This window comes from Lissotriton vulgaris, chromosome 3_1 (assembly GCF_964263255.1).
Source record: "Lissotriton vulgaris chromosome 3_1, aLisVul1.2, whole genome shotgun sequence".
NCBI lineage: Eukaryota > Metazoa > Chordata > Amphibia > Caudata > Salamandridae > Lissotriton > Lissotriton vulgaris.
This window is the reverse complement of record NC_141689.1, coordinates 1,225,211,226-1,225,228,072: the sequence shown is the minus strand read 5'-3', so window position 1 is coordinate 1,225,228,072 and position 16,847 is coordinate 1,225,211,226. Positions and strand designations below refer to the sequence as shown.

The 16,847-nt window shown below is 46.4% G+C and overlaps 1 protein-coding gene across 1 annotated transcript in view; it reads left to right on the top strand.

Moving 5' to 3' along the window:
- The window catches only part of B4GALT1 (beta-1,4-galactosyltransferase 1), a 503,885-nt gene that overhangs the window by 425,748 nt on the left and 61,290 nt on the right, over nucleotides 1-16,847 (top strand). Inside the window, exon 5 of the mRNA XM_086961693.1 lies at nucleotides 7,962-8,066. Within this exon, the coding sequence (XP_086817819.1) occupies nucleotides 7,962-8,066 (105 nt within the window). The remainder of the gene's footprint in view (nucleotides 1-7,961; nucleotides 8,067-16,847) is intronic.

The following is a 16,847-nucleotide window of genomic DNA, read 5'->3' as shown; positions in this document are numbered from 1 at the left end:
CTCATCGCTCATCCACAGTTCCACCCACATACACGGCCACATGTTAGACCAAATCTGGGCGTTGAATGTCCCGTCCACATCCCCTACAATATCCCCGTGTACCTGGTCAGATCATTCCATCATCACCTTTGCCCTTGCTTTAGCCCCGAGGATCAAACCTCAGCTCCCCAAGAACACCTGGGTCAGGAAATGGGGCAAAACTGACATGCCTTCTCTCTGCTCGACCTTGACCAAAACCAGCCCTGACCTTTCAGGCCTTGCAGCTACTTCCCAGCTGGCCGCTATTAACAACTGGCTGACCCTGGCGGGTGACGAATTCGCACCCCTGAGGCGGCTCACAGTCAAACGGGCCCATGCAGCTAATCGGTGGTTCACCCCTGACCTAAAAGAAAAGAAACTAGCTGCAAGGAGAGCCGAGCGAGCTTGGAGAAGAACCTATAGCCCCGCGCTAAAGACAACTTACTTGTCTGTTTTACAAATTTATAAAAAGGGCATCCTTGAGGCCAAAACAGAGTACTATACGAGCAGGATAATTGCAGCAGAGTCCCACTCGAAGGAAATCTTCTCTACCGTCCACGAACTTGCATCATCTAGCAGAACTACGGCCACTATCCCCCCTTCCCAGTCCCTCTGCAACTCGCTTAACGAGTTTTTCATTGACAAAGTTGCCAAAATCAAACTCCATATTCCTCCGCCCTCCCCTACATTTGTCAATCCCTCCCCACCTCCTACGGCCCTTAAACTGAACACTATTCCGCTGTTAACCAACGACACGCTTCCCCCGCTGCTTCATCGGGTTAAATCGGGCTCCCCCCTGGACTTTGCCCCAGCCCATATCCTTAGGGAAATCTATCTGGCCTGCCCTACCCCACCCCTGACTCTTCTCAACGACTCGCTTAGAAATGGCATTGTCCCCAGTCCACACAAATCAGCGGTTGTCATCCCTATTATAAAAAAACCTGATGCAGATCCATCCTCCCCTTCCAATTACCGCCCTATCTCCCTCCTGCCCTACTTAGCAAAAGTTCTCGAAACCTACGTCACGACCACCCTGAGTACCCACGTAGAGGCAAACCACTGCCTCTCTCCCTGCCAAGCCGGCTTCTGCCCCCTGCACTCTACGGAGAAGGTGGTGATTTCAGTAATGGACGAGCTGCGTGAAGGTATTGACATCAACCTTCCGCAAGCCCTGATCCTCCTGGACCTGTCCGCCGCTTTTGACACGGTGGACCACTCCATCCTCCTCAACCGTGTCAGGGCGGCGGGCATAGAGGGCTTGGCCTTCTCATGGCTCGAGTCCTTCTTAGCCGGGAGAGCTCAAGCGGTCCATCTGGCTGGCTTCACCGCGGCCTCCCGCAAGCTGGAGTGCGGGGTCCCCCAGGGTTCATCACTTTCCCCTCTTTTGTTTAACTTATACATTTATCCCCTTATTTTTATGTTACAGCAGCTGGAGGTCACGGTGTTTAACTACGCCGATGACCTCCAGCTAATCTTCAACCTTTCCCACTCATCTTCATCCGCCCAGAATGTCCAGACAGTCATGACGTTCATTCAGGACTGGATGAACTGCAACCACCTCAAACTCAACCAGGACAAGATCGAGCTGGTCTTGACCGGAGGTGGTTGCAGTCCGTGGTCCCCCTCTTTCTGGCCCTCATCACTTGGTGTCCCTCCACTCCCTGTACCTAAAGTTAAAACTCTTTGGATCCTCCTTAACTCACATCTTTCTGTCCATTCACAAGTTGGTTCAGTGGTCTCCTCCTGTTTTTTTTCACTCAGAATAATCAGGAAAGTCTCCCGTTTTTTTTCCCCCTCTGCCTTAAAAATTATCGTGCTGGCCATGGTACTATCGCGCATTGATTATGGCAACATAATCTATAATGGGGCCCCTGCCTACGCGATCCACCGCCTGCAGTTGGTACAGAATCAGGCTGCCCGCCTGATTCACGGCCTACCTAAGTACCACCGGGCCACTCCACTCCTCAAAGCACTACATTGGCTCCCGGTGAGAGAGCGCGCCCTCTTCAAACTTGGCTGCCTCACTTATCAGGCCAGGTCAGGTACTGCCCCCGAGTTCATATGCTCAGCTATCAAGCCCTATCTTCCAGGCAGAGAACTCCGCTCCTCTCATATGGCTCTTTTAGCCACCCCCCGTTTTAAAAAACAGAAGGCTGGTGGAGCGAAATTCGCTGTTCTTGCCCCAGTCTTCTGGAACTCTCTCCCTGCTGCCCTTCGCACATCGCCTTCCTACTTACAGTTCCGGAAGGATCTTAAAACCTTCCTATTTGTGCGAGCCTACATTGCCTAGCCTCTCCCAGCTGCCGCCGTCCACTGCATCATACATAGCGCCATGAAACCACCTGGTAAAAGTGCGCTGAATAAATGTTTTTAAATTCAAATTCAAATTCTTCGGTAATTCTTATTTATTCAGAACACCGTTACTACACAAACTCATTTCAACCTCAGAGGGTCTTTCTGAGACTGAGGTCGAAACCTGTTGGTGTAGTAGCGAAGTTCTGAATAAATAAGAATTACCGAAATTTAGTAAGGGTGGCGTATTTTTGCATTGGATATTAAGTTTGAGCTTTATAGTTCAGCCCCAGGCCAGCACCCGCAGTTGAGCGCGCTGAGTAGAACCAAATTGCTGGCAATATGCACACATGCCAACACGTGTGTGTGTGTGTTATTCTTTGTCTTTTTACATCCTTGTGGAAGTTCACATGTGGGGAATGAAACACGTTGGCTGTTTGATGTTATCACCAAAGAAAATAAAGATGATTTGGAATGTGTGCCATTTGGAATTGGACTCTTGATTGAGTGAATTGTAACAGTATTGGTGTACCACCATTTGTGAAATTTAAATATTTAATGCATGCAGTAGGAAGTAAAGGAGCAGCTCCGTAATGGCACATGAAATATATGGGCCATACAGAAAATGCGAGAGATTGGAGGGGGTTGTTGGTGGCATGGGCATACTGTCTTAATAGGCAGACAAATAGAGCAAGACATAGGATGTTTATACAGGACATCTTAAGGATTTTTGGGGACACTGGGTCAAATATATTTTGTGGACCCCCTTTTCGGAAGAACCTTGAATTTACTACTAACCATTTCATCATTCGTGCTCTCTAAGACCACTTCACAGGCAATTTCATCTTAAAATCAATTGGGGCCCTACGCATAAACATATTTTTGGGGACCCATACTTGGAATTAATTAGTGGTACAAATTAGACGTCTTCAAAAATGCAATGCTCCATACTGATACCTCGGTAGGAAAGGACTACAATTTAAAAGTGGCTATCCACTTACAAGAACTACACCCACAACCCTTCAAACATGTAAGACAGACTTTGAACACAAGTGAATTCAAATAAACAAAGGTATTAAGAATTTTTGCTTAAATTCCACTCTTGAACATCTGGGATGATTTGCATCCTTTTTAGGAACATTGTATGCTAATTATACACCTTATTTAAACATCTGACTATGATTCAAGTTTTTTATGTAGTGTTGAGATCAGCACGAAAACAACCGGATGGCACTCTGGAAAACCGAGATTTGTTTCATATACATTTGGTTTTCGATCTTTAAATTGAATGAGATTGGCAACATTTTGAGATCTCTTTTGTACGTCTTCTCTGTGTAGGTGTGGAACTTGATGCAGCATGAAGGAATGTCAGACGAGAGTTAGAATATGTGCCGATGAGTGTTAGTGGGGTGTTGCAGAAGACTTAGCATTCTGGAGAAAGCAAAAAACACTTTTAAAATATTGTGATTTACACAGGTGGGTTAGAATCCCATCCTTATCACCAATATTTTAATGAAGATGATGCTCTTCGGTTAAGTTGGAAAGACACATCAAGCTTCAAATGATAGCTTAATGTATGTGGTTATATAAAACGTACTCTGTTACATACTCCACCAGGATCAAACCGCTTTCTTGCATGGTACTCCTCAGCAACTGACTGACAGTCTAATGCATTTTACTATTCTCTCCACTACCTCTCTTTAACTATCAAGTTCTAAATCTGGGAAGAGCAGAAAAGCACACTGACGTAATGTAATACACTCCAAAAGTAAAAAATGCACTGAAATATAAACATGGGCTTTATTAGCCCTTTATGCTGCCTTGACAAATTCAACCGTAGTCATAATATTATTAGTGTAGGTGGAAAAATATTATCAAATGGAATGTAATTAATATGCATGTTTCTGATGGATCGTTCTAAATGCAGATTCCTCACCTTGTGAGTCCCACAGCGCCAGACTGCAGCCATAAATTTGCAGGACACAGCGGGTGAAACATTGACCATAGTTCTGACTCCCATCTTGCCTCCCGACATGATGACCTGGAGCCACATAAAGCCACCATATCCATTCCCCTTTTTTCCATATCTGAAAAAGTGAATCCTGAGCTATGCTCAGACCTATTTTTTTCAATTTCGCCAGTTTCGTAACATCTCAACTTTAGCAGTGTGCAGAGATGTTGCTCCTAAAGAGAACTAGTTTCAATCTGCGATATGCATCGTCTGAAAAACATTGTGGTGATAAATCCAAACTATGTATGGTTATGGTGCCTTGGGACCAAACATGACTCCAAATTGTTTGACAAGTGTTCTTGATTCAACCAAAGTTATTCAGGGACAGAGATGTCAAATTCTACGTCCCTGGACACAAATAATGATGTCATTATAAGTCAAGGAAGAAGCAACCCAGAGGCTCCGAGATGTCCAGATGGTTCTGATCCAGGGGTAGATCATACAATCCGCATTTGCACAACCCAACTCCAACTCCATCTTCAGTTTCTGGCTCAGACCCTATGCCAAACTTGGGTGGGGTTGGGGGGCAATGTGCCCGAGTTTCCAAGGCCATTGTCTACTCTGCAACAGTTTCCAGCCTTCAAAGATGCCATGCTGCAGCTCCCTTTGGTGCTTGTTCCAGCTCTACAAACCAGTTTAGGCTTCCAGTCGAACGTTTGCCAGCGGGCCCTTCCCCAGGCTGGGGCTGATGAGTGCTCCCCTCTAGGCACTCTTGTCTCGACTACATGTTTCGGGAGGATCGGAGGACATTTTTGCATTTGATTCGAGCACCATTCCAGGGCTCCTACACGTCTTTCATGATGAAGATGACAATGAGGACGTAGATTATTTACTTATACCTCATCATTCAAATATTGGCTTCTAACTCAGTTTGCTTCATGTCATTGGCTAGGATACCTTTCTGGAGTTTGCACTGGATACACCTGTATGTCATCCCACAGAGGAAAGTGTGTCCCTTGGGGTAATATTTTTAACTGCTTCAGAAGGGAATTATGCCTCCCCTACAAACTTTGTATCCCGCTTGTCGACCTTTCAACCTTTGTTGCCTTTCAACAGTGTCCTCCCTGACTCAATCCTGGCTGCTTGATCAATACCATATTCAAGTCCGGCAGTGAGTCACCACATCTTGAGAATTCACAGGAAAATGGCAAGTGAACCCAGACTTTTGAAACAAGTTTCAGCCTCAGGAAGCTTTGTGGTACATTAGTAAAATATATTTGAATTATTTCCCTACTGCTCAGCCTGACAGAGTAAAAAAGAATTAACGCTATGGGCGAAAGTCTTTTCTTCTGCCATTTAGGCAGTATGCTGCAATACTGCAGTTTGATGGGCCCTTACAGACATGCCTTTATGACATGGCACACAAAGTCATTCCATCTTGGCCAGAAGACTGAAGCATTTGCTCAGGAGGTACATGATGGTCAGGATTGCTGCAAGGTATAGTCTACATTCTGGACTGGATATTACAGATTGTGTAGCCTGTGCTACGAGCACACGATCATCATGAAATGCCTGTATATGTTCCAGGGATGTAGGCTTTTTGGTGAGAACAGCCTTACAGGGATGTAAAGACTGGAGACCCATGGCCCAGTGAACGATAGCCCAGTCACTGGGTTTCCTTTTTCCTGCTTGCCAATACAATCAGCAATATTGAATGCTCAGAGAATATTCAAGACGTGTCTCCTATTGCCGCAACATCCCTCTCGCCTACAGCAACCCACGCAGGTAGAAGAGTGGTGTCCCTAGAGGTTCTGATGCTTAAGTGATGGCTGGCATTTCGAGGGATTTGTCAGACCGTCATTTAGTTGATTACATGTGGCGTCTGCACCCAGAGGGGACACAGCGAATCTTCGCCCAGGGAGCGTTCCCTCAGAGGACCGTTTGCTAGCTCTGAAAATAAATACTCATTGTCCAGCCACTTGCACTATTTATCTGTGTCCTCAAGGGTCTCTAGGCAAGCTTTCTGCCTTAGGCGGGACTCTAACTTCTTATACACATTTCCCCCCCGTGCCACTGATCCTGCAGGTCCTTATGTAAGTCAGGGTTAACCAAGTACAGCTGACTCCATTGGCTGCTGTTTGCGCTAGATGGGTGTGGTACTTGACACGGAGCATCTGACTCCCACTTAAGGAGGATATGCTGATCCAGCAGCAAGGAACAGTGCTGCACCCAAACTTCCACAATCTACACCATCATGCATGGAAATTGATCAGAACCAGCAGAGTGATTTTGATCTTCTGTCTGCGGTGATTCATATTTTTTTGACTACTCCTCATTCTTCCACTAAATCAGTTTATTCAGGTGGCTGGTTCTAGTTTGTTGCTCGGTGGAAAAAGAAGCAAGTTGGTATGCTACAGACTAGATTGTCTGATATACTTGGTGTTCTCTTTGGTCCATCCTGGGTTTGCTATAGGCACTGTCTGTGGTTACGTATCAACCTCTTTGGCTTTCCGTTGTTGCTTGATCTGCTCTTAATATTTAAATGCTACTTTGAGATGCATTTTCTAAAAGGGGTTTCACATTTGTTTCTTCTTTCTCCCTTTGTTCTGCTGTAGTTTGACCTCAATTGGTTTCTAATGTTTTTGGTGAGTGCTCCTTTTGATCCTCTTTCAAATTGTACTCTGAAACTATTAACTCTGAAGACCATGTTTGTCATTGCCATTGCTTCAGCGCATCCCTCAGCGAGCAGAAAGGCTTGTCAGTTCAACCTCTTTTGCGGGAGCAATGCTTTGGTAACATTTTACAAGAGGAGGGATCTGGTGAGAGAAGCATCCATCAGAAGAATAAGTTACATATCTTTGGTAATGCTCATTCCGGTGAATGCTCTATCTGACTACAGAGTCCTCACCGCCTGCCCACTTCACAGGTCTGTGGAGTGGACTCTTGATATAAGCAAGGTCCCATGGTGTCTTTCGCACACTGCCAGTGAAGATCAGTTCTGTTTGATATGCTCTGTTTTCTTTGTTGCAGAATGCTGTAATGGTCAAACTAACATCTGCAAATAGGAGCGCTGCCTTTGTGTGGCTCTGTCATCATGTCCCGTTTCAGGGCAGAGTCCCAATTGAGGTCAGGAGTGCCACTTGTTGGATCCAGTTTGGCACCTTAGCAGATTCTCAAGGTGAGGAATCTGCTATAAGATCTAGTATCCACCCAAAACGTGTTACAGAAGGTAAGTAGCTTACTCTAGTAGTAATTTTCAGTCTAGTTTTGAATTCACCATGCTCCATGAAAGATGTTTTTAAATTCATTATCTCTTAAAAATGATATTCACTTGCTAAAGCTTTCATTTCAAACAAAACTTTGAAGATATTCTCACATGTGGCGTTCTATTGAAATATTAATTTGCTATCAAGCATTTGTTTTAATATAATAATGAATACCAATTGAACCAATGACTACATTGGTTTTAAATTAAAATACTACAAGGAGATTGAATGGTTTTCTGCCTCTTTCACATACTTACACATTACTTCTTTCATAGGCAAATATACGTTTTCGCTTTTACTCTGAAGACCTCTATACTAGTGATAACTTTGAACCTACATTCCTTATTATTATACTTATCTTACATAATATATAGCTATTGCATTATTTTCAAGGCATGCATTTGCAATTGTAAAATGCAGGTTTATTTTTGCAGGATAGTTTCTAGAGGGATGGGTATATCTCGCCCAGATGCCATCATTGGAAAATGCCGCATGATTCATCATGACAGAGACCGAAAGAACGACCCCAACCCACAAAGGTACAGGTTTCTCACATTGTTATTAAAGATTTATAAAGTGCTGTAACACCCTTCTTTCTCTTGGTACTCAGGACGTCTGACCACAGGGCAGATGGTTTGGAAAGACCTCCAGGGATTATAAAGATTGAATAGGAGTTTTTAAATCCTTCCTTAGGTGGAAGTGCACTAAAGTAGATCAAAGACCTAAAAGCAGAGCCAGTCTGTGCCTATGATATGTAGCCGCTTTGTCAGTGCTTATAGGCATACTTTATGGCAAAAAAAGCATTCAGAAATGGTTATCCATGCGCATACGTTTGGACAGCTATCCTAAGATGTTTTTGTCATATAGAATAGCATTCAAAGATGGCAACTGCTTTGGCACTCACACTTGAAAGGGATGCCACCTTTGAATGTTTTTTTTTTAATATAAAGTATTAGGAAAATAATTTTTACATTGTCAACCAGTCCAAGATGGCTTCCTACAGTCAGAATTTTAAACCTGATGGAAACCTGTTATGAAGAATTAAATAAGATTCAACACAGAAGCAGGAGCACTTACTTTCTTTATAATATGGTAACAAAACACGTGTATAATGGAATAAGAAAATATTTCAAATTATATAGGAGGATGCACGCACCTTCTTCAAAATAGTTCCACGATTAAAGCCTGATGTCAACCTACAGAAAGAAAGGGAAAGAACATTTAAATGTTCCTCTTTAAAACGGAGCAGGCAAAAAACACTGAGGCAACTTGTCAATCCATTGGTAGAGAATAGGTTGCTTTTACCCCAGACTTTTCACAGAATTAGTGGGATTGAGCATGGTCAAAAACTGGTGGCAATATGAACATTGTCAAAGTTTGTGATTTACACCAGCAATCAGGATTTCTGTCTTATCCGTGTTACGTTTAAGCCAGTGGTGATTCATAGATATTCTTACTTCTGATAGACAATGCTTCAGAGAGGAATCATCTGCAGGACGACAACTCACTCTAAATATGAGTTTGATGCATCCGCATAGGTGTACAGATTAAAATCGTGTAAACAGATTGAAATAACTGTAGTTCTGGATGAAAGTTGAACTTTGTAGTTGACTGTGAAAGATCAGGGCATTAACATGTCAGCATCAGTAGTTAGATGAAAGTAATATAGTACTGCGATAATTACAGTTTCCGTAACTCTTTTAGATTGGAAATTCTCATTGTAGGATTGCATTTTAGAAATAAGGATAAAGATCTAGCCGCATATGATTCCGTAATCTTATCTGTGGCAGGTAGAAGGTTGATAGAATTATAATTTTTTTTTTTAATGTGTTTGAGTTTACAACACATAAAACATTACATTCCAACTATCCCCCTCCCCCTAGTCTGACTTTAGTTACAAGTACTGTATGAGCAACAGTGTGACAATCCTCCGTCAGGTGTATACACAGCCATTTAGCCAACAACCCTTAGATGGGCAGGCGGCATTCGCGCTAGAACTACAAGCATGTACGCCTCTGGTCTACACATCCCTCCTTCCTCAGAGGGAGTCCTCCTCAGAGCTACGTCCATGCGGTATTTGCCCGGCACACCAGTATGTCAATTCCCCCCCCCCCCCCCCCCCCCCCCTCCTCCCATATCCACAGTCTAGGGTCGCTGTTCGCCCTCCGCGGTATGAGTGTCGCTACTGCTTGTAAGGTATGTTTGGTATAGCCCCCAGAAGTTTTTCGGGCGACTGGTAGGAGGAAGCAGTTCGCTGTAGTTTTCAGACTGTGTACAGCAGATCCTGTGCCCAACGCTTTAGGTGTAGGCGTTGGGCCCCGCATCCAGCAGCAGGCTACTACCCTTCAGGCCAGCAGCAGCCCCATGTCCACTAATCGTCGTGCGGCCCTTGGAAGTTTCTTGGTGTATCCCAGGAGCGCCAGTGCAGGGTCAGGTGTAAGTTCTATTTCCACTATTCTACTAATCTCCGTAAAGACCTTATCCCAGAATTCCCATATTACCGGGCATTGCCATGCCAGGTGCATGAAGTCGGCGTTGAGGCATGGCATCTCACACAGTCCGCAGTGTCGCGGAGGCCGTACCTGCGCAGCCGGGCTGGTGTGTAGTATACCATGTTGAGGAACTTGAAATGCACTAGCCGGTGTCTGCCGTTAAGTGATAGCTTCCTAGTGTTGGTGCAGCAGTATCGCCACATGTCATCATCTATCATTAGCTGCAGGTCAGTCTGCCATGCAAGGCGTGCCTTTGTGTATGTATGTTCCCTGTGCGCCTGTGATATTTTATACAAGTTGGACAACAATTTCCGAGGAGTCTTCGCTTTGATGATATACATGAGTTCCGGCATCTCAGGCGGCTCAGCCATATCCTCACCTAGCAATTCTGTAAGCGCGCGCCACACCCTATGGAACTGAAAGCGGGTCAGCAGTGGCGCATCTTCTCTGTTATTTGTCGCTTGCTCCCAAGTCTTGGCTGTCCCGTCTTGGAACAAATCTCTTGCCACTGTAATGCCTATGTTGTGTAGTGCACTTACGACTCCTTTCTCTTTGACAGGGGCCAGCCATCTGGCCCAGTCCACTGGCATTATTGGGGTATACAGTAGAGCGTCCCCGCAACTGTAGGAGATTGTGCCATGCATGATTAGTAGCGGCGATTGAGTCTTATACGCCAGTTCTACGATCCACCGGATTAAAGATCGTGGATGGGAGCGAGAGGGGGTTAGCAAAGATTGTTTCCATTCGGACATGTGAGATAGTGCCATCGCCGTGCAGCCAGGTATGCAGGTGTGCTGCCTGTGCCACTCTATAATATAGCACCAAGTCCGGGGCACTAAGCAAACATGAATTGTAAAGTTTTTAACTATGCCGACGATACGCAGCTGTTGCTGAGTATCGATAATACACCATCGGCTCAGTCCTCGGCCCAAGACATACTACGATTTACAGTGAATTGGATGTCGTCCAATTTGCTGAAAATCAATCCAGATAAAACGGAAGTGCTCGTAGTCTCAACCTCTACTTCCCCCTGGAATGATTTGTTTTGGCCACAAGAACTAGGACCTACCCCAAGGCCGTGCCCTAGTGTCAAGAGTCTTGGGATGAAAATTGACCAGGAACTCTCGATGGTCAACCAAGTATCCGCTGTAGTTGGTTCCTGCACCAACCTGATCAGGCAACTGCGTAAACTCGCCCCCCTGCTCTCGAGGAATATGCTGCGAACCATTGTCTCAGCCACTATAGTGTCTAGAATAGACTATGGCAACGCGCTGTACCTCGGCCTTCCAAAAAACTCCATCAACCGTCTTCAGGTTATCCTGAACGACGCAGCACGCTTGATCTTTGGACTGCCGAGGAGGACTCATGCCTCCCCTCTGCTCTATAGGCTACATTGGCTGCCTATAGCGCAGAGAGTAGAATTTAAGAGTATGTGTATCTGCCACAAAGCAATCCACGGACAGGCGCCAGCCTACATAAAAGAAAGGCTCGAGATATACGAACATAAGCGCGCCCTGCGATCGTCCGGATCTTTTCTGCTATCTCCACGTTTCAAGTTAACAACAAAAGGAGGCAGATCTTTTTCAGTTCAGGCTCCTACCATCTGGAATAAGTTACCGGAGGCGCTTCGCAGAGAACCTAATCTTCTCCATTTTAGGAAGTCCCTGAAAACCTTACTCTTTAAAGACGCCTTCCCATCTCAATAGTCGGCTACCAGATCAGACACCTCTATACTCTTATTTCATCTTTGTTGCTGTACTTGGTCAGTAGCGCTTTGAGACCTGTCGGTGAGTTGGCGCGATACAAAACCCAGTTTAAAAAAAAAAAAAAAAGCCCCCCCATACTATAAGGTAATGTGAGTACCGTCCACTTGACCCGGGGCTGCTTCCCTGCCCAAGCCAGCTTGATCATGAGCTGAGTTAATTGTTTGAAGAAGGATTTAGGGAGTACTATCGGGAGGGTCATAAACAGGAACAGGAATTTTGGCAACACCACCATCTTCATGATGGATATACGCCCCAGTAGTGAGAGGGGGAGCCTGCACTATGCTTCAACGTCGACCTCCAGCCTGCTGAAGGCCGTGCCGTAGTTTGCTCTAAACAGTATCTCTGCATCGGTGTGGAGTTGTATTCCTAGGTACCTGACTGTATCAGTGGTCCATTGCAGTGGATATTCCATTTCGATAATCTGCGTGATCGGATATAAGGGAAAGGCTAGTGATTTTGACCAGTTGACCTTCAGGCCCGATAGTGCGCCAAAGCGAACCACCTCTCTCAGCACTGAGGTCAAGTTGTTTTCAGGGTCTCGGACGTACAATAAAGTGTCGTCCGCGTACATAGTCACCAATATTTTATATGTGGGGAAGCCTATGCTTTCATTGCCATGATACTCTCGAAGTGCACAGGCTAACGGCTCGGCAACCAGGGCGTATAGTAGGGGCAAAAGTGGGCACCCCTGTCTAGTGCCTCTACTGATGGGAAAATCGCTGGTCACCAGATTGCCCAGGCGGAGTCTAGCCCTCGGGGAGTTGTACAGTGCCCCTATGATCTGAAGGAATGGTAGCCCCAGGCCCATCCGCTGCAGTACCAAGCGCATGAATGGCCACTCAACGGAGTCGAAAGCTTTTTCCATGTCTAGAAATACAGCCAAAGCTTTCCTGTCCTGCCGCACATGTTGCATCATGCCCAGGACCGTTCGGATGTTATATGTTCGGTTCCTGATGGGAATGAAACCGGCCTGTTTAGGGGCGACCAGCAGGGGCGCCAGAAGCGCCAGACGATTAGCCAGTACTTTAGTTAACAGTTTGATGTCTACATTTAGTAGGGAAAGCGGCCTATATGAGCTGCATTGTCCCGAGGTTTGCCTGGTTTTGGTATCGCGACCAGCAACGCCTCCCTCATGGATTGTGGCATACTACCCTCCACGCAAATATCATCGAAGAGTGCGGAGAGGTGCGGGAGTAGTTTTTCCTTAAAGCCCTTGTAGAACCCTACAGTGAGGCCGTCTACACCCGGTGCACTGCCAGAACGCATACCTGTCAAAGCCTCTATGATTTCATCTTTCTATATCGGGTGCATCAGGAATTCCCTGTGCGCGTTGGTCAGCAAGGGAATATCAATATGGTCAAGGTAGTCGATGATGTCTTACTCAAGGTCTCCGCTTTTAGACTTATATAGTTCAGCATAATAGGCCGTAAAGACTCTAGCTATGTCTGCTTCCTCTGTCATCACCACTCCCTCCTCCTACTTGGTGATGATGGGACGCGGCGGGGCCCCTGGGCGAGGTCGCGGGCCAAGAGAGCGATGCGCGCGTTCCACTATGTACACTGGCGAAAAAAATGACTCTCCCAGCGAGGAGCTGTTCCACAAATTTTTCCATAACGCCAGTTTGTGTTGTCTCTGGAACGCCTGTGATGAGTATGTTAGAGTGACTCGACTGCGCCTCCAAATCTTCCGTCTTCTCTTGGAGAGTTTGCATGAGTTTCCCTAGTTTCTTGCGGTCTGTATCCAGTTCCGTTTGCGCCTCCTCGACCTCTGTTAGGCGTCGTTCGGACATGTCCAGGCGCTCCGCGTGTTTGTCGACACGCTCCGCCATGCGGTCCATTCGGTAGGTGAGTGAGTCTATTTTATAGCCGATCGACGCCATACTGTCCTGAAGGCCTTTTTCCATGGCCAGCAGCATATTTTTAATGTCCGAGTAGTCCGTATTCGCCACTGCGCCCGCCGGATTGGTTACCTCTGTCTCTGGAATGTCTGTGGACTTGGCGCGTCGCTGCTCAAATGGGAGCCTGGTCTGGGTTTTATCACCTTTCCCCATGTCAATGTCCTGCAGTCATCTCTGGCTGGCCGGGCTGCAATTTGGTGCTAGGGCAGATAGACTGCGGAAGTGCAACTCCGTTGCAGTGCCCAGCAAGGCGTCTGGTGTAGAGTTCCCACCAGATCGTTCCCTGGTGTGCCGCTGGTCTGGAGCGCCGCTACCCAACCGCTGCGCTACAGGTGATCCCCACAAAGGTCCGGCCGCAGTGGCGTGGGCGCCGCGTCTGCCGTGCTGTCCGCTCGTCGTGCCGCCAAGCCTGCCCAAAGGGGGGGGAGCAGAAGGGGGGGGAGACCGTCGCCCTCTCTCAGCCTCAACAACGCACTTGCTATCAATGTCAGGCAGGTGACCTTAGGGATGTGCAGCTGTGGTCGCAGTCAATCTGTTGCAGTGTCGGCCATTAGGCCTCCAGATCACCGTCTATGGCCATCCGTTTTAGGAATGCTGCGGCTGTGTCTCGCGTTGATATGGACACTCTAGGGCAAGTGCCACCAGTCCTCCACTGTTGCTGCTACGGTAGTACAGTAGCCCCCACTACTGCAGGACTCTCCTCTGCATCTCTCCCCAATTCGCGCCAACCTCAGAGTCCCGGGAGGCCTGCATTGGAGCGCCCCACCGGCAGCACAGCCTCGCCGCAGAGGAGGGCCCACTGTGCCCAGCAGCTGTCCAGGCGCGCTAGTCTGTGGGGGGGGGTGGGGGGGGGGAGAGGTTGGGTGTAGTGTACCTCTCCCCTTTCGATTTTCGGCCCGCAGCACTCCCTGCGCCCAGGCCTCTGACATCACTGGCCCAAGCCACCTCATAGGGCCGCACGTCGCAGCACGCAGGCCGGCCACAAAATTACTCTGGAGCGTGGCTCGCAGCCCCCCTCGCCAAAGGATTATGCTCCACTGTCGGAGCGCTCCGCAACGTCCGCAAGCACGATTTCGGGCACCAGAGGATGCCCGGGTGTCGCGGATAGCAGGTACCGGATTCGGGAGTCAGGGCGCAAGCTGGTGAAGGATTATGAAGGATTTTACTAGGGCAGCGGCGCGGAGCTCAGCGATTACTCGTCCGCCATTGCCGCCGACAAGCTCCGCCCCCGATAGAATGATAATTAGTAGAAGATCAAGACTAGGGTTCTCCAAGAGGAGGAGTACTGTGGCAGATTTCTAAAAATTAGAACACTTCCTGAGGCTTGGGAGGAGTTCAAAATGTCAAGAAGGGGATTTAACAGCATGGCTTTCAACTGATGGAGAAAACGGACAGAGATCAGATCTAGGGCAGAATGTGGCTTTCATTGATCAAGTAGTTGATTTAGCCTGGGGTGTTCTGTTAAATCAACATTTTTCCAAAGGATAGTTGGCATTTCAATAGGAAGAAAATAAACTGACTACTAGGGACAATTCATCTGCAATATTTTCTCTGATTGCTCACAGAAAGAATGAGAGATAAACTGAGGCTCACAATCAAGAAGGATATTAGTTGAATATACCACCTCACTAAGCATCCTTTTCCCCACGCAGGCAATTACAACGCACACCATTACTCCTCAAGTCGTAACAATGACTCGGTCTAGAGGGGGCGTTGGATGTTAGAATAATATAATTTACTATTCCAACTCCAGTATGTTCTACAGTAGGGAAGGTGTTGGATTTAAATCCAACATCTTCTGACCCCTCCGCAAGTCTTTGTTCCGACTTATTTTTCAACTGTTCTCCTACAGTGTTTGCATTTAAGATTCTTTTGCAGCAGTACTGGTTGAACACCTATCCAATAGAATATTTGGATAACACCGTTTTATGTTCTTATTTTATTACTGGCACCATAGGTACATTTCCAATTATGTTCAATACATTTGGATTCTCATTTCAGCTTATTTGCAGAATTATGAAACCTACAGATAAAGCAGATGATTGGTGATGTTCAGTGTAGCGGCAGAAGTAGATGAGGTATCTAGAGCAGACGAAATATTGATATTTACATTTATAGAGCATGCACATTCACACGGAAAGAGCATTGTGGCGCTAGCAAAGAAGGGGATTAAAACAGGGTAAGGAGCAATACAGAGAGAATAAGTCCGCTTTGTGAAATTCAAGTTGCCCTTTCTCTGATATCATTTTGAAAGGAATAGCATTTCAGGTCTGAGCTATGATGAATGAAAATGCATGACCTGCCCAAGGGCTCCTTTCTGTATCTGGGGACTGATACAAAATAGCAGTACTGGAACATAGAGGACTTGATTGAATAATGCAGAAAAGAGTGAGGTCATGTAGATCACAGTAGAAAGACTATGGCGGGCTCTGTCACAAAAGTGAAGAGTCTTGAATAGGCAGTGTTTCTGAATGAAAAGCCAATGTAAATGACTATATGGTAAGTGATAGGAGTCTGCTTATTAAGATGAATGAGTTGAAGTCTCTTCAGTTCCATTCTCATGAATACTACAAAGAGGGAATTGCAACAGTCTAACATGGAGGAGACAGTGGTTTATTAGTTTTCTCCCCATTGTCACCAGGAAAATGATAGGGTTTTCCTAATGAACTTTTATTGGAAAACAGGTAAAAGTGAGTTTGTTTATGTGGGGTTAAAAACTAAGTTGTTGATCAAAGATGATGCCTAAATTTACGACTGAGGGAGAATGGGTGGGAGCAGGGCAGGGTTGATCAGCCACCAACCATGTAATCAGAGTGAGGGATAGCCAATGTGCCAGTACGAGCACAGTACAGATCATACTTGACCGAAGGATGTATGAACTGCCAATATTGAAGGATTGTACCAGAGGTCCATAGGTGGTATGTTATTTTCCACTAGTTTATAAAGAAAGTGTGAACTGGTCAGGGCAATGATGGTACTTCTAACTGCAGACTCCTCACCTTTACCTCCTGGCACAATTTTCTTTTTCTCTCCGCAATTCCCTCATGCGCCCACATTGGTGGCATCATGCAGCTCTTCATCAGGTCGGTCCGGCCCCAGAAGAGATGTCAGGCCCACAATGTAACCACCACCTCTGCGCTTCAAGGTCAGTTCTGTTCGTTCCGC